Raw genomic sequence first — 27349 nt, 5'->3', positions numbered from 1 at the left:
CTAAGCTGGTAATGGGAACAAATGGCAGGCTTCCAGAAGCACAGAGCATCCCAAGTAAGATCTACCCAAAGAATCTGAAACCAAGACACATCATAATTAAATGTTGACATTAAAGATAAACAGATAATTTTAAAATTAGTCAGAGAAAAACATATTACAAAAGAATCCACATAATAAAAGAAGCTGACTTCTGGGCAGAAATATTGCAGGTAAGAAGTGGCATGATGTATTCAAAATGATGAAAGGAAAAAAAATGTACAACCTAGAATACTCTACCTAAAAGGGGACCTCAATAAAATGTGAAGGAGAGATAAGGAGATTTACAGACAAGCAGAACTTAAAATAGTTCGGCACCACCAAACCAGCTTTACAAGGAATGTTAAAGGGATAACTCAAAGTAGAAAAGACCACAATTAGAAATATGAATTGTCACAATAAAAATATATTTTCACTCACCTAAAGCCAGACATCCTTGAGTGTGAAGCATCTGAACTGACTAACTGATTGAGAAATATTAAAAGTATACAAAGGAAAATCTCAGTAGTAAAGGCAAACACAAAACCTTAAAACACACAAAAAAACTTAAAAGTAGTAGACTAACCATGTATAAGTTTGGCTTCCCTGTTGGCTCAGGCAGTAAAGAATCCACCTACAATTCAGACCAGGATCCAATCCCTGGATTGGAAAGATCACCTGGAGAAGGGGGGCTTCCCTGGTAGTTCAGGTGCTAAAGAATCTGCCTGCAATGCAGGAGATCCTGGGCAATTCTTGGGTTGGGAAGATCCCCTGGAGAAAGGATAGGATACCCACTCCAGTATTCTCAGGGTTCCGTAGTGGCTCAGCTGGTAAAGAATCCACCTGCTATGAGGGAGACGTGGGTTCAATCCTTGGGCTGGAAAGCTCCCCTAGGAAAGGAAAGGCTACCCACTCCAGTATTCTGGCCTGGAGAATTTGATCGGCTGTATAGTCCATGGGATCGCAAAGAGCTGGACACAACTGAGTGACTTTCACTTTCACTGTTTTCTGGAGAAGGGAATGGCAACCCTCTCCATTATTCTTGCCCAGGGAATTAAATGGACTGAGGAGCTTGGTAAGTTACAGTCCATGTGATCGCAAAGAGTCAGACACGACTGAGCAACTAACACTTTGAGTGACTTTGAATCACATATAAACCTAGTAGGAAGGTTGAAGACAAAAATAGTTAAATCTTTTATGAAAACACTAAGTTGTTAAGGGACACACAAAACAAAAGGTATAAAATGATGTCAATCACATTAAACATTAGAGGGAATAAAAATGCAGAGTTGTTAAAATGCATTTAAACTTAAGAGATGACCAATTTAATTATATATATAGTATATAAAACTGTATATATATATATATGTACATATATACAGTTATATATTTATATATGAACATCATGATAATCACACATCAAAAATTTACAAGAAATACACACAAAAATGTGACAGAAATCCAAATATAAACCTAAAAATAGTCATCAAATCACAAGAGAGAAAAGAAGAGAACAAAAAAGAACTGTGGAAACAACCAGAAAACAAGAAACCATATAATAACTCCATACTTATCAATAATCATTATAAATTTAAATAGATTAATGCTCCAATCAAAGGAAATACAGTGAATGAATGAGAAAACAAGGAACGTATATATGATACTGACAAGAGACTCATATCCGTTCTACAGAAACAAATTGAAAATGGGGGGATGGAAAAAGGTCAGGTCAGTTCAGTTCAGACACTCAGTAATATCCAACTCTTTGTGACCCCATAGACTGCAGCACACCAGGCTTCCCTGTACATCACCAACTCCTGGAGGTTGCTGAAACTCTTGTCCATTGATTCAGTGATGCCATCCAACCACCTCATCCTCTGTTGTCCACTTCTGCTGGCTTCAATTTTTCCTAGGATCGTGGTCTTTTCCATGAGTCAGTTATTTGATCATCAGGTGGCCAAAGTATTGTAGCTTCAGCTTTAGCATCAGTCCTTCCACTGAGTATTCAAGACTGATTTCTAGGATGGACTGGTTGGCTCTCCTTGCAGTCCAAGGGACTCTCAAGAATTTTCTCCAACACCACAATTCAAAAGCATCAATTTTTGGTGCTCACCTTTCTTTACGGTCCAACTCTCACACCCACACATGACTACTGGAAAAATAGCTTTGACTAGACAGACCTTTGCTGGCAAAGTAATGTCTCTGCTTTTTAATATGCTGTCTAGGCTTGTCATAGCTTTCCTTCCAAGCAGGAAGCGTCTTTTAATTCATGGCTGCTGTCACCATCTGCAATGATTTTGGAGTCCAAGAAAATAAAGTCTTTCACTGTCTTCATTGTTTCCCTGTCTATTTGCCATGAAGTGATGGGACTGGATGCCATGACCTTCGTGTTTTGAATGGTGAGTTTTAAACTAGCTTCTTCTCTCTCCTCTCTTCCATCAAGAGGCTCTTTAGTCCCTCTTTGCTTTCTACCATAGGGGTGGTGTCATCTGCATATCTGAGGTTATTGATACTCTCCCAGAAAGCTTGATTCCAGCTTGTGCTTCATCCAGCTGGGAATTTCACATGAAGTACTCTGCATAGAAGTTAAATAAGCAGGGTGACAATATACAGTCTTGACGTACTCCTTTGTTCTCTATCTGGTTCTAACTGTTGTTTTTTAACCTACATACAGATTTCTTAGGAAGCAGGTAAGGTGGTCTGGTATTCCCATCTCTTGAAGAATTTTGCACAGATTGTTGTGATCTACACAGTCAAAGGCTTTAGCTTAGTCAATGAAGCAGAAGTAGATGTTTTTCTGGAATTATCTTCCTTTTTCTATGATCCGATGGATGTTGGCAATTTTGTCTCTGGTTCCTCTGCCTTTTCTAAATCCAGCTTCTACATATGGAATTTCTCAGTTCATGTACTGTTGAAGCCTAGCTTGGAGAATTTTGAGCATTATTCTGCTAGCATGTGAGATGAGTGCAATTGTGTGGTAGTTTGAACATTCTTTGGCATTGCCTTTCTTTGGGATTGGAATGGAAACTGACCTTTTCCAGTCCTGTGGTCACTGCTGAGTTTGCCAAATTTCCTGGCATATTGAGTGAAGCACCTTAATACTATCATCTTTTAGGATTTGAAAAGGCTCAGCTGGAATTCCATTACCTCCATTAGCTTTATTCGTGGTGATGCTTCATAAGGTCCACTTGACTTCACACTCCAAGATGTTTGGCTCTAGGTGAGTGGTCATACCATCATGGTTATCTGGGTCATTAAGATCTTTTTTATTTAATTCTTCTGTGTATTCTTGCCACCTCTTTGTAATATATTTTGATTCTTTTATGTCCATACAATTTCTGTCCTTTATTGTGTCCATCTTTGCATGAAATATTCCTTTGGTATCTCTAATTTTCTTGAAGAGATCTCTAGTCTTTCCCATTTTACTTTTCCCTCTACTTTTTTGCACTGATCACTGAGAAAGGCTTTCTTATCTCTCCTTGCTATTCTTTGGAACTATGCATTCAGATGGATATATCTTTCCTTTTCTCCTTTGCCTTTAGCTTCTCTTCTTTTCTCAGCTATTTCTAAGGCCTCCTCAGACAACCATTTTGCCTTTTTGCATTTCTTTTTCTTGGGGATAATTTTGATCACTGCCCCTTGTACAATGTTACGAACCTTTGTCCATAGTTCTTCAGGCACTGTGTCTATCAGATCTAATCCCTTGAATCTATTTGTCACTTCCACTGTATGAAGTGAAGTTGCTCAGTCATGTCTGACTCTTTGCAACCCCATGGACTGTAGCCTATCAGTCTCCTCCATCCATGGGATTTTCCAGGCAAGAGTACTGGAGTGGGTTGCCATTTCCTTCTCCAGAGGATCTTCCCAACCCAGGGATCGAACCTGGGTCTCCCACATTGTAGACAGATGCTTTACCATCTGAGCCACCAAGGAAGTCCCTTCCACTGTATAATTATAACAGTTCTGATTTAGATCATACCTGAATGGTCTCGTGGTTTTCCCTACTTTCTTTAAGCCTGAATTTTGCAATAACGAGTTCATTATCTTATCCACAGTCAGGTCCTGGTCTTGTTTTTGTTGACTGTATAAAGTTTCTCCATCTTCAGCTGCAAAGAATAGAGTCAGTTTAATTTTGATATTGACCAACTGCTAATGTCCATGTGTAAAATCATCTCTTGTGTTTTAGGAAGAGGGTTTTTGCTATAATCAAAGTATTTCCCTGGCAAAACTCTGTTAGCCTTTGCCCTGCTTCATTTTGTACTCTAAGGCCAAACTTACCTGCTACTCCATGTATCTCTTGACTTCCTACTTTTGCATTCCATTTCCCTATCTTGTAAAGACATTTTTTTTTTTTTTTTTTAGTGTTAGTTCTAGAAGGTCTTGTTGGTCTTCATAGAACTGTTCAACTTCAGCTTCTTTGGAGTTAGTGGTTGGAGCATAGACTTGGATTACTGTGATACTGAGGGGTTTGCCTTGCAAATGAACAGGGATCATTCTGTCATTTTTGAGATTGCACTCAGGTACTGCATTTTGAACTCATTTTTTTTTTTTTTTACTATGAAGGCTACTCCATTTTTTCTAAGGGATTCTTGCCCACAGTAGTATGTGTAACGGTCATCTGAGTTAAATTCACCCATTCCCCTCCATTTTATTTCGCTGATTCCTAAAATGTCAATGTTCACTGTTGCCATCTCCTGTTTGACCACTTCCAATTTACCTTGATCCATGGACCTAACATTCCAGATGCCTATACAATATTGTTCTTTGCAGCATCAAACTTTACTTCCATCACCAGTCACATCCACAGTTGGGCATTGTTTTTGCTTTGGCTCAGCCTCTTCATTCTTTCTGGAGTTATTTCTCCACTCTTCTCCAGTTAGTGTATTTGGCACTACCGATCTGGGGAGTTCATCTTTCAGTGTCATAACTTTTTGCCTTTTCATACTGGAAAAAAGTATTCTATGCACTCTGAAACAAAAAGAAAGCTGTGGTATCAACACTTATGTTAGACAAAATAGACTTTAAAGCAAAGACTGTAACAAGAGACAAACAAAGATATTTTATACTATTGAAGAGATCAATCCAAAAAGAAAATATAACAATTATAAATATAAATATATATATATATATACACACAATACAACACAGGAACACTTGTATACATAAAGCCTATGTTAGCAAAATAAAGGAAAACTTGGCAATAACACAATAGTAGTGAGGATTTTAAGATTTTACTTGTATTAATGGACTCAGCTTCCAGACAGGAAGTCAATAGGAAACACTGTCCTTAAATGATACATTACACCATGTGGATTCATTGATATCTACAGAGCATTCCATCCAAAATAGCAGAAAACACATTCTCTTGAAGCACACATATATTATTCGCCAGGATAAACCACATGCTAGACCACAGCACAAATTTTTGAAGAATTAAATTATACTGAGCACTTTTCCAACTACAATGACTTAAGATAAGAAATCAACTACAAGATAAAAATTGCAAAAAAACAGAAACACATGGATGGTAAACAATATACTACTAAATAGCTAGAGGCTGGAGACTTCCCAGGCTGTCCAGTGGTTAAGAGTCCACACTTCCAGTGCAGAAGCTGTGGGTTAGATCCCTGATCAAGAAACTAAGAGCCTGCAGAGCCAAAAAATAAATAAAATAATTTTTTTTAAGAAAAAATGCATTGGTCTGCTGATGTATGTTCATACTTGCATGCTAAGTAAGTCACTTCACTTATGTCTGACTCTTGTGACCCTATGGACTGTAACCCGCCAGGTTCCTCTGTTCATGAGATTCTCCAAGCAAGAATACTGGAGTGGTTGCCATGCCCTCCTCCAGGGGATCCTCTCAACCCAGGGATCAAACCCATGTCTCTTATGTCTCCTGCACTGGCTGGCAGGTCTTTACCACTAATGCCTCAGAAGTCCAAAAATTTAAAGGAGTGTTAACACCTATTATTCTCAAACTATCTAAAAAATTGAGAGATAAAGACACTTCCAAAATCACTCTGTGAGGGAAGCATCACCTTGATTTTAAAACTAGATAAAAAAAAATACAGAAAAGAAAAATATATGCCAATATCACTGATGAAAACATTCAAAAATCCTCAACATAATATTAACAAGCTGAATTGAACAATGCATAAATAGAATCACACACCAAAATCAAGTGGGATTTATACCAGGAATGCACAGATGATCCAATATTCCCATATCAATCCTTGTGATATATAACACATTAAAAAATTGAATAGAAGTCATATAATCATCAAAATAGGTACAGAAAGGCTTTTGACAAAATTCAACATTAATTTATGACAAAAATTCTCAACAAAATAGCTATAGAGGAAATATGCCTCAACATAGTAAAATCTATATATGACAAACCCACAGCTAACATCAAATTCAGTGGTGGAAATCTGAAAGCATCTCCTCTAAGATCAGGAACAAACCAAGAATGCCACTTATACCACCTTTATGGAAGTTCTAGCCATAACAATCAAGCAAAAAAATAAATGTAAGGAATCCAAATTGGTAAGGATGTAAAACTCAGTTTTCAAATGACATAATACTATACTATACATAGAAAATGATTTAATGAAAGAATTAATATTGTTAAAATAACCAAACTACCTAAGGCAATCTACAGATTCAATCCAGTATCTATCAAAATACCAATGGCATTTTTCATAGATCTAGAACAAATAACTTCCAAAATTTGTATGGAAACACAAAACGTCCAAATAGCCTAAACAATTGAACAAGAAAACAAAAAGCTGGGGTATCATGTTCCTTGATTTTGAAATGTACTTCCAAGCTACAGTAATCAAAATAGTATGGAAATGAGAGCCCAGAAATAAACCCATACACATATGGTCAATTAATCTATGATAAATGATATGAATATAAAATGGGGAAAGAAAAACTTTTTCAGTAAATAATGCTTGGAAAACTGAACAGCTTCATACAAAAGAATCAAATTGGACTACTTTCTCACACTATATTCAAAAAAATTAACTCAAAATGGATTAAAGACTTAAATGAAACCATAAAATTCCTAGAAGAAAATATAATATGCTCTTCATCATGAGACAATATTTTTGGGGATCTATCTTCTCAGGTAAGGGCAACAAAAGCAAAAATAAACAAATGGTACTACATCAAACTAAAAACTTTAGCATAGCAAAGGAAAATATCAACAAAACAAAAAGGTAGTTTATTGAAATATTTGAAGATATTTGCAAATCATACATCTAATAAGGGGTTAATATACAAAATATAGAAAGAACTCATACAACTCATCATCAACAATGTTAAACTTAATTAAAAAATAGGCAGAGGATCTGAATAGACATTTTTCCAAAGAAGACATAGAGATGGGCACAGACACATGAAAAGATGCTCATCATCACTAATCACAGAGAAATGCATGTCAAAACTGCAATGAGCTATTACCTCACACCTATGAGAATTGTTTTCAGTGAAAAGGCAATAAATAAGAAATGCTGATGAGCATATGGAAAAAAGGAAAATCTTGTGCACTCTTCATAGGAACGTAAGTTGGTATAGCCACTATGGAAACAGTAATAACTTTCTCAAAAGAATTCAGAAGTTGAATTACTAAACAATCCAGCAATCCTACTTTGGGGTATTTATCCAAATAAAGTAAAAACACTAGCTCAAAAAGATGTATGCATTCCAATATCCATTGAAGCATTATTTACAATAGCCAAGATACAGAAGCAATGTAAGTGTTCATTGATAGATGGATAATGAATATTCGGTACACACACACACACAATGGAATATTGCTTAGCTATAATAAAAATGGAATCTTGCCATTTGATAACATGGATGGGTTTGGTGGGTCTTATGCTAACGAAATAATCAAATACCACATGATCTCACTTATATGTGAAATTCACCAAACAAACAAACAAACAAAACAAAATGAAAACAGACTCTTAGATATAGAGAATAGACTGGTGTTATCAGAAGGTTATGGTTGGGGGATGTAAAGTAAGTGAAGGAGATTAAGAGGTGCAAACCTCCAATTATAAATAAACAAGTTACAAGCATGTAATATACAGCGTAAGAGTAACAGTATGGTTAGTAATATTGTAATATATTTGTTTGGGGACACATGGTTACTAGACATACTATGGCAGTCATTTCAGAATGTACTCAAAGGTCAAATCATTATGTAATACACCTGAAATCTAACATAGTGTTGTACATCAAGTGTATTAAAAATATATTTAAATTTTAAAATATTTTAAATCACTACCTGCCTGTTTTGGACTGACTTGTGTTTACCCAAAATTAGTATGTCGAAATCCTAACCCCTGTATAACCGTACTTGGAGACTAGGACTTTAGGGAGATCAAAGGACACCTAGATGTATGAGACTAGAGTTTAAGAGTGAGGTTTAGAATGAAGATATAAATTAGGAAATTATTGGCATATAAGTTGCATTTAATGCCATAAGACTGCATGCACTCTCCAAGGATATAAGCATAAAACAAAGAAAACAGGAGTATGAAAATTGAGCCCTCAAGCATTCCCATAGTAAGAGGTTGTAGAAAAGAGGATTAAACCAAAAGATATAGAGAGTAAGCAGCCATTTAGTTTTAGAAAAAGACAATGTGATATCCTGACAGACAAAAGAATAAAATCTAGCAAGGAAGAGAAAGTAATCAACTGGGTCAAATGTTTCTGATTTGGCAACTATTATGAGGAAATGAGAATTGATCATTGATTTACACAAACCAGAGGTCATTCATGAGCTTGATACTAGAAGATATAGTAAAATTTTAAGGACTAAAGACTCATAAGAATTGGCTCAAGAGAAAATGGGGGAAAAGTTAATGTAGACAACTATTTTAAGAAGTCTTACTGCAAGTGGAAGTGAAAAAGTCAAAACACTCTGAAGTCAGAGATGTCATAATTTGCTTATGAATTGGAGTAGGACAAGAGAAAAAATGTGGAAATACAGGATGTCTCAAAGTTTGGGATATAGCAATTTTCATTCACCGAATAAGGAATACTGCAGAAGTAGGGGAGGAAATTAAGATTAACTCTATCTAAATGGAAATGTTTAATAGATTATAGGGCATATGAATTTGGAGTCTAGGGAGGAAGTTCATAGCTGAAAATGTTACAGCCATCAGCATACAGAAGGCATTTAGAACCGTGAGACTGGATACGATCACCTTAGAGTACAATAAAAAAGAAAAGGCAGTTAGTAGAACTGTGGTGCATCTGGAAGATAAAAAGAAAGTAGCAACGCAGACTGAAGAGGCATAATTGGAAACAAGAGGAGCGGAAGTTTTGAAAAGCATTTCAAAGAGCAGAGAATGATTAACTGTGTCGAAGCATGATGTTGGAACAAATAAAATAAGGAACAGAGACGTGAGCACAGTGTTCTAGAATTGGAGGCCACTGGTGATCTCGACGGGAGCAGTGGATTGCTGGAGGTGAGAGCCTAACTGCAGTGAGTCCGAGAGTGAGTGTGTGTGTGTGTGTGTGTGTGTGTGTGTGTGTGTGTGTGTTCAGTCAGGTCTGACTCTTTGTGACCCCATGAACTGTAGCCTGCCAGGCTCCTCTGTCCATGGAATTTTCCAGTTAAGAATACTCGAGTGGGTAGCCATTCCCTCCTCCAGGGGATCTTCCCCACCCAGGGATCAAACCTATGTCTCCTGCATCTCCTGCTTTGGCAGGGAGATTCTTTACCTCTGTGCCACTCAGGAAGTTTCAAGAGTGAATTAAAAGAGAATAAATGGAGACAGCAAATAAGGGACAAATATTAATAAGTCTCAAGAAGCTTTGCTGTAAAAGAAACAGAGAATGGGTGAAGGTTGGAAGGCAAGAAAAATTTAAAAGAATTTTGTTTTGTTTTTAAGTGGAAAAATATCTGCATGCCTGTATTAGAGACCTTGGCAGGGGAAGGCAGCTGGTAGGAGAGAGACCCAACTGAGCTGGACTGGTTACTCTTCTATACAGTATTTTAAGAGGGCTACCCCTTGAGAGGCATGAAGTTGCCTCAGAGGGGACTCAGTTTTCTCCTGGAGTAAAACGTTCGAAGCAAGTTGATGGAAGAAGGATGCGAACAAGGGGATTTTGCTAGTGATGGATTATGAACTCCAAAGATCATAGTCACAGGCTATTTTTTTTTTTCATGAGTTTGATGTTTATTATATGTGGTATTGTGGTTCCCTCTGGTCTTTTCACCCAGACTATGAGCATGGGGTGTGGGGTGTGGAGATCAGGTATAGCATCTTGTTTATCTTTGTATCCTTTTGCTAATGCAATAAGGGTTTAGTTCAGTTCAAGGCTTTTAAATGTTAGGGAAGGATGGCAATTGAGACAGACAGAGTTCTATAGGGATTAGAGTAAAGGATGAGGAATGACCTCTATGTCCGGAGTTATTTGGAGTGACTGACATTAAACAGAAGTCAATGAAACAGAAGGTCCTGATGGACCCAAGGCAAGTATTGGTGAATCAGTTTGTTCTTGGGTCTCGAGAGAGCTGAGTGTCTTGGTATCTCTTCTTCCCACCTTTATGTTTGGCAGACACAGCTCAGAATTCTGCCAAATGGTGTACTGAACAGTGGCCTTAATCCTCTACCACTCAGACTTCAGGGATGTTGCTCATTTGCCAGTGCAGCAAAAGAGGACAGACATTTTTTTCATGTTTTCACTTCATTGCTTTAAAAAGTCAGCTCTGTAGGGCTGTGAGATGGGTCAGGCAGCCCACACTGCCTATGCTCTGAGCATTCACCTTTCACTGAACTGATTATTTAGTAACATTCTCTTGTTGCATTTCAAGAGAGATTTTCATGGGAAATGCAAGATGCATTTTATTTCACCTTGTAGTAAAAGTCTACAGAGTCATCAAATCCAAAGCCTCTCCCCTCCCCAACACTGCCCTGCCATGCTTAAACAGAATCAGGGCAGCTATAAATTCAGAGGATGTTTGCACTTCATAGGGAGGTTTTGCACTTTCCGCACTTTCACCTCTGGAACAAATGTTCTTCCAGAAGTATTTCCTAGACAGCAGAGAAGAGGGAACAAGAAAAGCAGTCCCAGATAGAGCATAAACACTATGTAAAAATGCTTTACTATGTGGTAATTATATTGACACACAGTTTTATGTTTTAATAAAAATCTAAATGTAGTACAAAAGTCACTCCAAGGAGAGTTCAGAGCTTCCACTTGGAAACCACAAACTGGAGTTTTTAAATTAGAGAGATATATTCTTAAACCACTGCTTGGAACTGCCAAGTGGCTGAGCATGTTTGGCAGAACTGGGAGAGGCAAACTGCTCAAGAAATTTCCCTAGAAATACAAGAACTGTTTGCTTAAATTGAAGCACTGGTTGGCATCTTCTCTGGGGTTTAAGGGTTGACAAAAAAGATTTTAGTGTAGAAAATGGCAAGTAGTGTTGTGTCAATCTGTACGTAAAGATGAGATGAAAGAATTCTAACTATAACAGACTTTGACATGTGCTACTGCTTACTTCTGAAGACTGATTTTTGTTTTACTGATGAGACTGGAAGTGACACATGACCACGTGATATAAGGGTATATGCAGAAGCTTGTCATGTCTGTCAGGGCCTAATATCTTTGATTGCAATCTATAAGCATTTCTAGTTCACCTCAGTTCAATTCAGTTCAGTTTCTCAGTTGTGTCCAATTCTTTGCGATCCATGGACTGCAGCACACCACACTTCCCTGTCCATGACCAACTCCTGGAGCTTGCTCAAACTCATGTCCAGAGTCACTGATGTTCTCCAGCCATCTCATCCTCTGTCATCCCCTTCTCCTGCCGCCAATCCCTCCCAGCATCAGGGTATTTTCCAGTGAATCAGTTATTTGCATCAGATGGCCAAAGTATTGGAGCTTCAGCTTTAGCATCAGTCCTTCCAATGAATGTTCAGGGCTGATTTTCTTTAGGATTGACTGGATTGATTTCTTTGCTGTTCAATGGACTCTCAAGAGTCTTCTCCAACACCACAGTTGAAAAACATCAATTCTTTGGCACTCAGCTTTCTTTATGGGCCAACTCTCGCATCCATATGTGACTACTTGAAAAACCACAGCTTTGACTAGATGAAATTTTGTCGGCAAAGTAATGTCTCTGCTTTTCAATATGCTGTCTAATTGCTCATAATTTTCCTTCCAAGGAGGAAGTGTCTTTTAATTTCATGGCTGCAGTCACAATTTGCTGTGATTTTGGAGCCCAAGAAAATAAAGTTCACCTAATGACATGAAATTTCCTTCCTCTCCATAGTCCCAGAAATCATAACAGGGGACATGGAGTCAGCTATGGCGGTGGAGCTGAATCCCTGGGTAGAATATGAATTCAGAGTGGTGGCCACCAATCCAATTGGGACTGGAGACCCAAGCACTCCATCTCGAATGATCCGCACAAATGAAGCAGGTAAGAATATTGGAGAGTCAGAATTCTATTGGGTATGCCCCTTAATCGCTTTTTAAAAATTTACTTATTTTTAATTAAAGGATAATTGCTTTACAATATTGTGTTGGCTTCTGCCATACATCACATGGATCAGTCATACATGTATATATATATTTCCCCTCCCTCTTGAACCTCCCTCCCACCTCCCAATCCATCCCACTCCTCTAGGTTGTCACAGAGCCCTGGTTTTTTTTCCTTGAGTAATACAGCAAATAATCACTTTTAAAGCAATTTGAATTAACCAGTATTGCTTTAGTGTAATCTTTCCAAATTCACTTACCTGGACATCATAAAACTATTTCCTTTAAGATAATAATTTCATTTTATTTGTTTTAAGAACTTTTTCTCCTTTTATCCACAAATACAGGTCTCAGTTCAGTTCAGTTCTGTTCAATTCCTCAGTCGTGTCCGACTCTTCACGACCCCATGAATCGCAGCACGCCAGGCCTCCCTGTCCATCACCAACTCCCGGAGTTCACTGAGACTCAAGTCCATCGAGTCAGCCATCTCATCCTCTGGCGTCCCCTTCTCCTCCTGCCCCCAACCCCTCCCAGCATCACAGTCTTTTCCAATGAGTCAACTCTTCACATGAGGTGGCCAAAGTACTGGAGTTTCAGCTTCAGCATCATTCCCTCCAAAGAAATCCCAGGGCTGATCTCCTTTAGCATGGATTGGTTGGCTCTCTTTGCAGTCCAAGGGACTCTCAAGAGTCTCCTCCAACACCACAGTTCAAAAGCATCAATTCTTCGGCGCTCAGCCTTCTTCACAGTCCAACTCTCACATCATACATGACCACAGGAAAAACCATAGCCCTGACTAGACGGACCTTTGTTGGCAAAGTAATGTCTCTGCTTTTGAATATGCTACCTAGGTTGGTCATAACTTGTCTTCCAAGGAGTAAGCGTTTTTTATTTTCATGGCTGCAGTCACCACAGTGATTTTGGAGCCCCCAAAAATAAAGTCTGACACTGTTTCCACTGTTTCCCCATCTATTTTCCATAAAGTGATGGGACCGGATGCCATGATCTTCGTTTTCTGAATGTTGAGTTTTAAGCCAACTTTTTCAGTCTCCTCTTTCACCTTCATCAAGAGGCTTTTTAGTTCCTCTTCACTTTCTGCCGTAAGAGTGGTGTCATCTGTATATCTGAGGTTACTGATATTTCTCCCGGCAATCTTGATTCCAGCTTGTGCTTCCTCCAGCCCAGCGTTTCTCATGATGTAGTTAAATAAGCTGGGTGACCATATACAGCCTTGACGTACTCCTTTTCCTATTTGGAACCAGTCTGTTGTTCCATGTCCAGTTCTAACTGTTGCTTCCTGATCTGCATATAGGTTTCTCAAGAGGCAGGTCAGGTGGTCTGGTATTCCCATCTCTTTCAGAATTTTCCACAGTTTATTGTGATCCACACAGTCAAAGGCTTTGGCATAGTCAATAAAGCAGAAATAGATGTTTTTCTGGAACTCTCTTGCTTTTTCGATTATCCAGCGGATGTTGGCAATTTGGTCTCTGGTTCCTCTGCCTTTTCTAAAACCAGCTTGAACATCTAGATGCTTAAATTTCCCCCCAACCCTTGCACTTATCTTCAGGTTAAGTTGAAGATGTTAGTTTCTTCTTCTAGTTATGTACTCATTCAATATAGCAGGTCTGTAAAATTCAGAATAGTTTGGCTCACCCTTTTTTTCTCCAGTGTTAGCAGTTACCTCTAATTATAGGCACTTTCTTAAAATTCTTTATGCTGCCTTCACCATCTGACCTGCTATAAATTATACTTTGAAAAGACAAATTTTGCCTTAACTTGACCAACTTAGAAAACACCAGCATGCTTCCAGTCATTTAGAATAATGTGTCTCTGACAGAATGTTTATAAAGACCACATAGGAAGATTAACAGCTTTATTTAAAAACAAATTTTAAGGTATCTTGTTTATCACTTGAAAGAAGCAGAATTAAAAAGTTGTTAATAGAGTTTTGATTACTTTGGACAAAGTCTTATTGAGATTTATCCTTTATGACCCTATTAAATTGTATGTAAAACATATTTGGTAAGGGACTAGTTTAGGCAAACACGAATATCAACAATGTTGATGAGAATAATGAAAACAATAGAGAAATGAAGAGGGGGTAGATTACAGATACAAGAGGGAGGAACATTAATGTCTTTACACTCAGTGATAACATGAATCTCAATCATTACAGTATAAGTACAGTAAGGGGGAGAATCTTGTCTTTTTTGTTCACTGTTTCATTGTTCACCTTGAACAATGTCTGGCACTGGTAGTATGTCTTTGTTGAAAGATTAAAAATGACTGTTAGTTTCCTTTCCTTTATATGCTGCCACCCACACCAGGACCGAGGTCAGAGAAACATGTACATAGGAGACTAAGAATGAAATGCATACATTTTGTATCACAATTATTGAATTGGACCAAAAAATGTGATTTGTGACTTCTTAGAAATCGAATGCAGCTTATAATAAACCATTGAAAGTGTTGGTTCTTTCTCTAAAACACACTGTCTCATTCTTTAAAAACAGAAAGAAAGAAAAAAATCAGAAAGTGAGAATAATCATTACACAATGTGAGAATTACAATAATTCTCATAAAGTGAGAATAATCATTTAAAAGATGTTCAAATTCTTTTCATATAAAAATTAAGCACCAAAAATATTAAAAATAGAGTAGCCTAATACATTGGAAATGATTCATTCACAGAAAAATCCAACTTTCTGCTTTTGTGCTTTGCCAATTACAAGTTGTTTTTTCTTGCTACATTTTCAATAGTGTGAATTTTAAATTAAACATTAATTGCTTGGTTGTATTTCCATGCATTCATAAAATCAGCCATGCTTTCATTGTGTACAGGTGTTCATTAATTAAGAGTATAACAGGTTAGTTGTTCCTCATTTTATGTACTCACTGTGCAGATATTGAAATGACTGCCAACATTAGTACTTAGGCTCACATATTTTCTAAAAAGCACTGCCTTACTTTGCATATTGTTAATTGTGTTTAAACAAAGGCAAAGATTACTGCCTAATTCAGATGCTCTCTATAAATATTCATTTCAAAAATAAATAATCCATTTGGGATGACTAATCCTTTTAGATTTTCAATAGTATAAATCTCTTTGTGCTATTAAAAAGTACTTTAACAAAAACACTGCCACATTTCAAGCTAAATCGTATTCAGATGATGCATTTTAAAAGACTTGCCCCTCATCTATTTCTGCTGCTACTTCCATTATATAGTGCCTGTCTCTCCATTTTATCATGAGTTCTATATACATGACATACTCTAGTCCATTAAAATCTTACGGAAGAGAAGAGGAATAGCATGAAAATGCATGAAATACTCTTTTCTGAAAATGAGTGGAGGAAGGCTATGCTGTGCACTTTATGCTTCTTATGCTTTGGTAACACACAAGGCTAGAGCTACTAACGGTGTTGAACCAAGTGTTGAGTTTTGTCCCTGTTTTGTCAGGCAGCACAGATTAAAAGGGACACCAACATCCTGAGACATCTTCTCAAGTGATGCACTCTGCCTCTATTGAGTACATGTCCTGTATTTTAAAAGATGACGCTGTTCTAATGGACCAAGTAATCTTTGAAAAGCAGTGGAGCTGCTTGGAAGAGAAAAGGTCTCACACTCAGGATACTGAGTTGAAAGCTTTATGTCCCTTTAAATTCTCCTCTTTACTAGAATATTCTAAACCCAAAGCACTTTTAGTAAAGCGTTTTTACCTTAGATTGTTTCTTTGTCCACATGTCCCAAAAAGTTAAATTTTCCTTGCAATATCTTATAGGATACATTTTGAATTTTATAGTCATCAAAATACTCTTAGTAGTCAATAAATATAAGATAAATTGGTTTAGTCAACGTATTATAATTAGGATGTCAAAATAGTCATACAAATACAGGTTTCCCCAGCTATACAAAAGAAAGGCATTCCTATGAAAATTTTGTAAGTCAAAATGCCATCAAGTGAAGAATTTTCATTTCATTTAGTGCTCAATTTCTTTGGAATTTTCATTTCAGTTTTCATTTTTCACCTTTTTTCATAGAAGTGAAAATCTCTTCAGACTTCTTTCAGTTAGTGAAGCAGTTACTAATGTGGATAAAACAAAGTGCTGTAAAGCAAACTTTTGAAAAGCAAGGGATACCTGTATATATTTACACTTTAATGTATGTTTATATTTATTTATTTATAGCTCAATTTTCTTAAAAGTTTTAGTGAGTTAGCAACGTGGAGGGGGATAGATATAACTCTGTGTTTAATTTTGAAAATGGGTTACAATCTTTAAGTTACTATGTAACTTTGTATTGAATAGTGGGAATCTTTTTCTACCATTTAAAAAGATAATAATCAAGAGAGAAAAATCTTACTTTAAGAAATGAATTTGAAATATACATTCTCATAGAAATAAAAAATATGTAAATATGAATTTAGCAACAGCAATTCTCATTTAATTGAACAATTCTCTTATTTAATTGAACCTTAATATTCTATAAGTTACATATTTATAACAGCAATTGTTGAAAGATAGATGCAAAGGAGAAAAGATTGTGTTCACTATGTAATCTACAATTTAGAAAGATTTGGTTTTCTCTGTTGTATAAAATTTCTATTATCAAAGCTCTTGATATTAATCTCAATACTTGCTTTTTTATTTCAAAGTGTAATGAATTGATAGAGAAAGAAATAAAAGAAGGTGCTGCTTAATACCTATAATTAATAGTTTCAGGTTCAGAGTTAGGCAGATCTGGATTAATGGTCTTCTCTGCCACTTACTAGCAATAAACATAGGTAAGCTGTATGCACTGTTCAAGGCTCAATTTTCTCACTTGTAAAATAGAAATTATATAGCAATCTACTCCATTCGACTATTGTATTAAATAAGATAATGCAGGTGAAGAGCTTGGCACACATGGTAAGTGCTTAACACTAGCGAGTTATTACTATTATTTTTTATCATGAATTTAAATATTATTACTTTATTAAATAGAAATTTAAACAATAGTGATCATGCATGAGTTGCCATTTTCATATAGAGGAAAATTTTCAGATTAAATATATGTTTGTCAACATAGTAAGCATCATCTAGTCTCTTGGCTTGTAGTGGGCTTCTTCAAGACACCATTCTGTTGAGAAGTCTCCACAGTAGACTGCATCATCCAGCCTGGGCTCTCAGCCCACCTGAGTGGTCAGAGAATCAAGAGAGACTTTCAAAGTGTGGTGCACAGTACAGGGTGCGTCTTTGCTACAAGCCCCTCCTCACCTCCATGTAAGGCCTCTCTATGCTGCTTTTTTTTTTTATCCAGCTAAGGAAAGATTGAAGGCAGGAGGAGAAGGGGACAACACAGGATGAGATGGTTGGATGGCATCACCAACTCAATGGACATGAGTTTGCGTAAAGTCCAGAAGTTGGTGATAGGCAGAGAGGTCTGGTGTGCTGGAGTCCATGAGGTCACAAAGAGTTGGACATGGCTGAGGGAAGGAAAGTTATGACCAACCTAGATAGCATATTGAAAAGCAGAGACATTACTTTGCCAACAAATGTCCATCTAGTCAAGGCTATGGTTTTTCCAATAGTCATGTATGGATGTGAGAGTTGGACTGTGAAGAAAGCTGAGCGCCGAAGAACTGATGCTTTTGAACTGTGGTGTTGGAGAAGACTCTTGAGAGTCCCTTGGACTGCAAGGAGATCCAACTAGTTCATTCTAAAGGAGATCAGTCCTGGGTGTTCTTTGGAAGGAACGATGCTAAAGCTGAAACTCCAGTACTTTGGAAGAGTTGACTCACTGGAAAAAACTCTGATGCTGGGAGGGATTGGGGGCAGGAGGAAAAGGGGTTGACAGAGGATGAGATGGCTGGATAGCATCACTGACTCAATGGATGTGAGTTTGAGTGAACTCCAGTAGTTGGTGATGGACAGGGAGGCCTGGCGTGCTGCGATTCATGGGGTCGCAAAGAGTCAGACAGACTGAGTGACTGAACTGAGCTAAACTGAACTGAGCCTCATCCATAGTGGATTGTTATATTGTTGCAACATGTAGCCTCTTTTTTGTGGGGGAGGGGGTTCTTATAATGAAAGGAAATGAAACAACTTGCAAATTGTTGCAAATTCAATAACTTTCCAGTTTCTTATTGCATTATATTCTGTCCTGTCATTCTCTTTGGATGTTAATATGGAAAATGTCACATATATTTTTGGCCATAGAGGGGTTACCTGGTGGCTCAGCGGTACAGAATCCACCTGCCAATGCAGGAGATGAGGTTTGATTCCTGGGTTGGGAATATCCCTGGAGAAGGAAATGGCAACCCACTCCAATATTCTTGCCTGGAGAATCCCATCAACAGAGGAGCCTGGCAGGTTACACTCCATGGGGTCACAAAGAGTCGGACATGACTGAGCAACTAAACAACAATTTTTGGCCAAATAAGGAAAATATATACTTATATTTAAGAGGTTAATGCTCAACCAAATAAATATGAGTATCAAGTAAACAATCAGAAGAAAATATTTTCTAGCCTTAGCAGTTTCTGTACTATATCATGTTATAGCTAGGTAACTGGTTTATTAAACATGCTGAACTTGGTAGAGTTTAAACATATTAATAAGTTTTATTCTTCTCCCACCATTGTTTTCCAGTATGCTTCATCTCAAGTATGGCTTCAGGCCCAACTATTATGTAAAGATTTTTAGGTATTAGGACAGTCTCATTTTTCAGGTATTAAACAATTCCATTTTAGCTTAATAAAAACTTGCAGCTCATATCCAGTTCTATGCTTCGGTCCCTCTATCCTAGTGCAGGCTTGACTAAAGGGTTATGATTTCTCTTTTCTTGCTTCTTTCTGCTTCCTCTCTGAGCTCCAAATTCTATTCCAACTTCCAGGTCAGAAAAGAAGAAGGTGGACATCCACTTCAGGTGTTGCAGTTTGTGGTTCTCAAGCAAATATTGAGTGCCCCACGAGATGGCATTTGTCCACATCCTGTTTGGGTTCTTTGGAGAGTATCCTATCTCCTACTAGCAGGCAGCTTTATCAGCTCTGATCCCAGCAAGCCTATTCAAACCTACCTTCTGTAGTGTCTGCTTTGCCCACAATATTATTTCACGTTTCTGATCCACCAAGATTTAGAAGTATAGTATGTCTTCAAAAACTATTTTGGTCTCTGCTCTAGTAGCATAGTGTGGGACTGGGTCATCCTACAAAATTCTGAAGCTCCACAGCATCCAGCTGGGATGTGAGAAGTAAGCATCTGTACTCTGCAGCAGCTGTTTTGCTTCTTATGATACTTAGCTCGAGGGGGAAATGACACTCCCACTTCGCTCCTAGTGACAGCCGAGGCTGGAGGGCGACGCCACAGCACATCCATCTGCTAAGCTGACAGCCTCTTCCAACACATTCCTTGTGCTAAATAATCTCACAAAGATGGCTAGAGGAGAGTAAAAGGAAAGGGTCAGAAAATTGGGTTTCTCCATTTCCTAATAGTTCTGTGGTTTTAGCTAGGCAACCTCACTTTAGCATCTGAGGTTACATGTGTCTCATCCCAATTCCAGAAAAGACTCATTAAGCTTCCTACTGCATTTTCTTTCCATGTACATTATCTTTCTACTTCTGATAGGCTCTTGCTTTGTTCATATTCTTATTTTTGCGGTTCTTGTCTGTGATAATTACTTAGGAAAGTTCATTGAGTTCAAAAGTTATGGAATGAACACAATAAAATACTATTGTAAGATGGAGCTGAATTAGTTTTCTCAGGGGCATGTGGGCTGGCCTTTAAAATGGCATTTAATGTGGCTTTGAAGGCCAGACCAAATGGGACTCAGGTGGAATTATTTATAGGGGCAATTTAAAAATCTACATACTATTGTCAGGCACTGGAGTGTACAGAGAAAGGCATAAAGCTGTGAGGGTTTTAAAGGTCTCTCCAGTCTGTGTTTCTAAAAAAAAAAATATGATCTAAAAAAAATAAGCATTCAACTGAAATAATTGGGAAAATCTCAAAGAACATACTATTAAGTGAACATTATAGCTTTCTTCAACTGAGTAATTTAATTATATTAAATAAAAGAAATGGTTCTCAGTAACACTAAGAGAAGATGAAGATCATATTAAGAGCAAGCAACAGACCTCTAAGACCAAATCTCAATATTCAGGAAAAAAAGAAGCTAATAGTACAGCTGACAGTATTTTAAAATCATGAAACCAGTTTTTTAAATCATGAAATCTTTTCTACAAAATGTTTTCAAGAAGTATATCTTCAGTCTCAGAGGCACTTTGCAAACAGAGATGGTGATTTTAACAAATGCCTTTCTAAATGAAACATGAGTAATTGTTAGGCATGTCCATTTCTGATTAATAACAAGGTGAGGGAAGAGCACTGGAATATTTGAGCAAGAAAGACAAAAGGGCAGGGAGAGGATATCAGCCCAGGAGTAAATGTGACACACTCAAGTTAGATTTCTCCTGTCTCCTTAGTCCCTATCATACTATATGCCAGTCGAAAATCATGAAGCATGTTCCAAGTCCAGCGTTGAGCACATGCTCTGCGTTATAGCATTTAAATCTTATATCAACTCTGTAAAGCAGGAAGTTTTAGTCCCATCTTATAGATGAGAAAACAAAATAGGAGAATCTTAAAAACTTGTATAAAGTTACCTAGTCAGTAAGTGGCAAACCTGGAATTCTAATCTTAAGCCCCAAATGATGATTCCCAAGTTATCTTCTCTTGTGTTGTTGGAAGAGGGTGTTTGCTATGACCAGTGTATTCCCTTGGCAAAACTCTATTAGTCTTTGCCCTGCTTCATTCTGTACTCCAAGGCCAAATTTGCCTGTTACTCCAGGTGTTTCTTGATTTCTTACTTTTGCATTCCAAACCCCTATAATGAAAAGGACATCTTTTTTGGGTGTTAGTTCTAAAAGGTCTTGTAGGTCTTCATAGAACCGTTCAACTTCAGCTTCTTCAGCATTACTGGTCGGGGCATAGACTTGGATCACCGTGATATTGAATGCTTTGCCTTGGAAACGAACAGAGATCATTCTGTCATTTTGCGATTACATCCATGTACTGCATTTCAGACTCTTGTTGACTGTGATGGCTACTCCATTTTTTTCTAAGGGATTCCTGCCCACAGTAGTAGATATAATGGTCATCTGAGTTAAATTCACCTATTCCAGTCCATCTTAGTTTGCTGATTCCTAGAATGTCGACGTTCACTCTTGCCATCTCCTGTTTGACCACTTCCAATTTGCCTTGATTCATGGACCTAACATTCCAGGTTCCTATACAATATTGCTCCTTACAGCATCAGACCTTGCTTCTATCACCAGTCACATCCACAACTGGATGTTGTTTTTACTTTAGCTTCATCCCTTCATTCTTTATGGAATTATTTCTCTATTGATCTCCAGTAGCATATTGGGCACCTACCAACCTGGGGAGTTCATCTAACTGTCTCATCTTCTGCTACCCCTTTTTCTTTTGCCTTCAATCTTTCCCAGCATCAGGGTCTTTTCCACTGAGTCAGCTCTTTGTATCAGGCGGCCGAAGTATTGGAGCTTCGGCTTTAATATCAGTCCTTCCAATGAATATTCAGGGTTGATTTCCTTTAGGATTGACTAGTTTGATCTTCTTGCTATCCAAGGGACTCTCAAGAGTCTTCTCCACTACAATTCAAAAGCATCAGTTCTTTGACACTCATCCTTCTTTGTGGTCCAACTCTCACATCCACACATTACTACTGGAAAAACCATAGCTTTGACTATAAGGACCTTTGTCAACAAGGTGATGGTTTTGATTTTTAATACACTGTCTACATTTGTCATAGCTTTTCTTCCAAAGAGCAAGTGTTTTTTGATTTCATGGCTGCAGTCACCAGCTGCAGTAATTTGGAAGCCCGAGAAAATAAAATCTGTCACTGTTTCCACTTTTTACCCATCTATTTGCTATGGAGTAATGGGACTGGATGCCATGATCTTAGCTTTTTGAATGTTGAGTGTTAAGCCAGCTTTTTCACTCTCCTCTTTCATCCTCACCAAGAGTCTGTTTAGTTCCTCTTTACTTTCTGCCATTAGAGTCGTATCATCTGCATTCTGAGATTGTTGCTATTTCTCCCTGCAATCTTGATTTCAGCTTGTGACTCATCCAGCCTGGCATTTTGCATGATATAAACTCTGCATAGAAGTTAAATTTATAAATTACATTTCTAGGCACTGTGATATATAATTTTGAAAACGTTAAAAAGTAAGTACTATTATTATCTCCATGAGGAAACTGAAGGACAAAGAGGGTAAGAAGTATTTCAACCAACCAGCTAGAACAGTAAAACTGTTATTAGGTTTTATGATCTTTCTTGGTCCCAGAAGAACACTTTATTACTACTTACACATACCACTTTATCTACACTATTGATAGGAATAACAGCATTATTTGAACTCCTTAGGAAACACCACTGATTTTTCTTTTTTAAATTTTGGAAACTCTAACTCTTCTAATAAAGCGGGCTTAAGTGATAATGAGTTAACGGAAATACTTGTATGTTATATACTTCAATTCAGGTAGGAACTTTTGTTGTTGTTTGATTTCTCTCCTGACCTCACCCTCACCGTGTAAGTAACCTCTCTTCTTTGTTCCTTTCTTCTGCACTTTGCTGTCCAAAGTAGTTGCTGGATTATGCTCCTAATTTTGTGACTTCTCTCAGATCTCTAGCAAAGCTGTATTATTTAATGAGCCATGTAAACATCTACTATAGTAGATTTGGAAATTTTTCAGGGGAAGAAAAAGAGATATTGGTAGATGATTTCATCCTGTATTCTTTCATTAGTTGAGTGTTAATTAAAGCATATTTTTAGTGTGACAGACTTTGTTCAGACTACTACACTTAGGAAGAGTTCATTGAAGCACAAGCTTAACTTCATGCATGCTTAAACTAAGGTAGTATAATATGTTTTGGTTGCTCTGAGCATTTGCAACCAAACATATAAAATGAAAAGAGACAAAAGTCTACATTTTAACATGCCAGACATGTTTTACAAGGGATTTACAGATTGTTGGAAAAGTGTTAATCACATTATTCAGTCATGGAAGAATAATGTTCAAAAAGAAATGCAGAAAAATTAGTGAAAGTGAAAGTGTTAGTCCCTCAGTGGTGTCTGACTCTTTGCGACCCCATGGACCATAGCCCACCAGGCTCCTCAGTGCCATGGAATTCTCCAGGCAAGAATGCTGGAATGGGTTGCCATGCCCTCCTCCAAGGAATCTTCCCAACCCAAGGATCAAATCCCAGGTCTCCTGCAATGCAGGCAAATTCTTTAACATTTGAGTGACCAGGGAAGCCCAGAGTGAACCCATTAACAATGTGTGTAAACTTGAGTCTCTGAACTAATAATTTAATGGCATTTATCAGTAGCCAACTGAGGGAGAGAGGAATCTAGCTGCATAAATCTAAATCAGAATTTGACTATATTTAAATATATTTAGTTTTAAGTAAATGTGTATTTCTCTGAACTCAATGAAAGCATTTATTACGTTTGATCATATTAATTTTTTGCTTCTAACAAGAATTATAGAACTTTCACAACAGAAGGACTCTGAAAGATTAAGGCATATCTCTACATATCATAAGCATGTTGTTTTATAAATAAAGGATATAATTAAAATCAGTGGACTCCAAAGTGTTGACTGCAGAGATAATAACTGTGTGCCATCAACTTGAAAAAGAAATGAATGAACATGGGTTCCACTGATCATCTGCATGTAATTAGGAAATTTAAGCTAATTAGAATCAGAGTGCTCATTTCAAACATTGTGATCCTGACAGCAGAACACACTGCCTGAGTTGTATCTATTAAAGCCTGAGGTTTTCTTTTTTGTTTGTTTTTCCAGTTTTATTGAGATATAATTGATATATAACACTATATTAAAAGTGAACAACATAATGATTTTATATATTTGTGTATTACAATATGACTATCATAATAAATTTAGTTAATATTAATCACCTCACAGTTTTTCCTTATGATGAAAACTTTTAAGATATGCTCTCCGCAATATTCAAATATATGATAACAGTATTGTTAACTGTAGTCACCATGTCTTCCCAGAACTTATTTATCCTGTGTCCGGAAGTTTGTACCTTTGTACCACATTTTCCCGTTTCCTCAACCCCTATCCTCACCTCTGGCGATCACCAATTCATTCCCTGTTCCTACCAGTGCCATTTTTTTTAAGATTCCATGTGTAAGTGAGATCGTACAATGTTTGTCATCCCCTGTCCAGCTTGTTTCACTTAATACACTGCCCTCCACGTCCATCCATGTTGTCTCAAATGGTCAGGTTACTTTCTTTGTATGGTGAATAGTATTTCACTGTATTATAATACACTATATATTTTTTATCCATCCATCGATCAATGGACATTTAGGTTATTTCCCTGTCTTTAAAGCCTCAAGTTTTCTGTTACCATTTCAGTTACTATTTTCTGTTACTATTTCCTATTATATCGAGCAAGCCTGTTGTAGAAAGAACAGTTCATGCTTATACACTAACTTATACACTTATACATAACTTATAACTTACATACTTATACATAAACTATTGAAACACAATGCTCTATAATGCCTCTTTTGTATCATTTATTATACATTAAAGGGCTTCTCTTGTGGCTCATCTGGTAAAGAATCCACCTGCAATGTGGGAGACCTGGGTGCAAGATCCCCTGGAGAAGGGAAAGGCTACCCACTGCAGTATTCTGGCCTGGAGAATTCCATGGACTGTGTAGTCTATGGCATTGCAAAGAGTTGGACATGACTGAGCAACTTTCACTTTCATTATACATTCAAATTGGATAAACTTACTTAACATGAAGCTGAATATGGGTTTCTCTGGTAGCTGAGATGGTAGAGAATCCAACTGTAATGTGGGAGACTTGGCTTTGATCCCTGGGTTGGGAAGATCCCCTGGAGAAGTGAATAGTTACCCACTCCCATATTCTTGCCTGGAGAATTCCATGGACAGAGGGGCCTGGCAGGCAGAGTCAGACACTACTGAGTGATTTTCATTTCACTACCTTAAAAGAAACTGATAGCAGTAGGAAGACTTCAAAAACTAATGTTATATGATAAAATAAATTTTACAAAATCTAGGTCAATTATGAATAATTTGACAAGGACATTTCCCATACAAAAGCTGTGGTACATATACACAATGGAGTATTACTCAGCCATTAAAAAGAATACATTTGAATCAGTTCTAATGAGATGGATGAAACTGGAACCTATTATACAGAGTGAAGTAAGCCAGAAAGAAAAACACCAATACAGTATACTAACGCATATATATGGAATTTAGAAAGATGGTAACAATAACCCTGTGTATGAGACAGCAAAAGAGACACCGATGTATAGATCAGTCTTATGGACTCTGTAGGAGAGGGAGAGGGTGGGGAGATTTGGGAGAATAGCATTGAAACATGTATAATATCATGTATGAAATGAGTTGCCAGTCCAGGTTCGATGCACGGTACTGGATGCTTGGGGCTGGTGCACTGGGATGACCCAGAGGGAGGGTACGGGAGGGAGGAGGGAGGAGGGTTCAGGATGGGGAACACGGGTATACCTGTGGTGGATTCATTTCGATATTTGGCAAAACTAATACAATATTGTAAAGTTTAAAAATAAAATCAAATTTAAAAAAAAAAGGCAAATTAAATGTTGCTTTCTTGGTTCCTCAAAGTGGAAATTTTCACCACACTTTTCATTAGTTTCTTTTTCTCTTTTTTTACTCAAAAAGTTAAAATCTTTGAAAACTCTTAATACGTTTTCTAAAAAACAAAAGCATTAATAGACTATGGGACAATACTACCAAAAGAAGAAAGTTTTGACATCAAACCATCACTTGTATTTTATCCTACTCATGTTTCTTTAATGAACTTCAAGAAATATTCACAAAAGAGTGTATAGCCTGCTTTCAAACTGTAAGCTAGAGGTTCCAAGCATTCTCTTTTTAGATGATGTCTAAGGGCTAAATAAAACAGAAAAGGACTTTCCAGTGCCTAGTCTTTCCACAAAATCCATGCTTGTGGGGAGAGTATCTTCAAAGAAAAATATTCGAGATCCTAAATTTAGGGTATAAATAAGGAATTCCAATTTTATAGATGAAGTAGGTGGCTCTGGTAGCTATTAGTTGAATATTATTTAGCTATTAATTGTCAGAGATGAATGTGAAACATTTGTATGTGGATAACTTTTTATTTTTTATAAACAAATAGCACTAAGAGAAGCCACAATATCAACAAATTAACTTGTTTATGCAATTTATTTAACTGTGAATTGATGGTCACAGTATTCAGAACTCTGACATTAGCCACTGATGTATATTTGAAATTGTGTATCCCTGCCCTTTTATACATACAGTTAAACCAGTTTTTTTCCTGTGTGCCTTATCCATACCATACACGAGAAAAAAAAGAATTTTGAATTAGTACTGTATAACAGTGATTCGGAGACCTGGTATCAAGGCACACTGCCATGTCATAAGTTGTTACATGCAACAATAACTTTTGACTATTAGTAAAAAAACTCAAGTCATCTGCCTGTTCTTCATATAAATCAGGATGTATTTACTGCTATTGCTCCAATGCCATCATTTTTCTTAGTTGAATCACTTGTAATTTCCTGACTGAGAGGCAAAGGGGTATCTAGTTCCATATGATTCTGAGGGAATACATGAGTGTGAACTCCACATGTGAATAATTTTTGACATGTATGTAACTGTGAAAGAAGAAAGAAAGATTGGTCACTGCTTCTGTATATATCCTCCTACATGAACAAGGCAAGAAC

At 37.2% G+C, this 27349-nt stretch overlaps 1 protein-coding gene across 1 annotated transcript in view; it reads left to right on the top strand.

Annotated features, from left to right (window-relative positions):
• CNTN5 (contactin 5) overlaps window positions 1-27349 on the top strand; it is a 1670765-nt gene that overhangs the window by 1578446 nt on the left and 64970 nt on the right. The window contains exon 18 of the mRNA NM_001102211.2: window positions 12320-12469. Within this exon, the coding sequence (NP_001095681.2) occupies window positions 12320-12469 (150 nt within the window). The remainder of the gene's footprint in view (window positions 1-12319; window positions 12470-27349) is intronic.

Source organism: Bos taurus, chromosome 15 (assembly GCF_002263795.3).
Source record: "Bos taurus isolate L1 Dominette 01449 registration number 42190680 breed Hereford chromosome 15, ARS-UCD2.0, whole genome shotgun sequence".
NCBI lineage: Eukaryota > Metazoa > Chordata > Mammalia > Artiodactyla > Bovidae > Bos > Bos taurus.
Note: the sequence above shows the minus strand (reverse complement) of the source record. Positions and strands in the feature narration are given on the sequence as shown.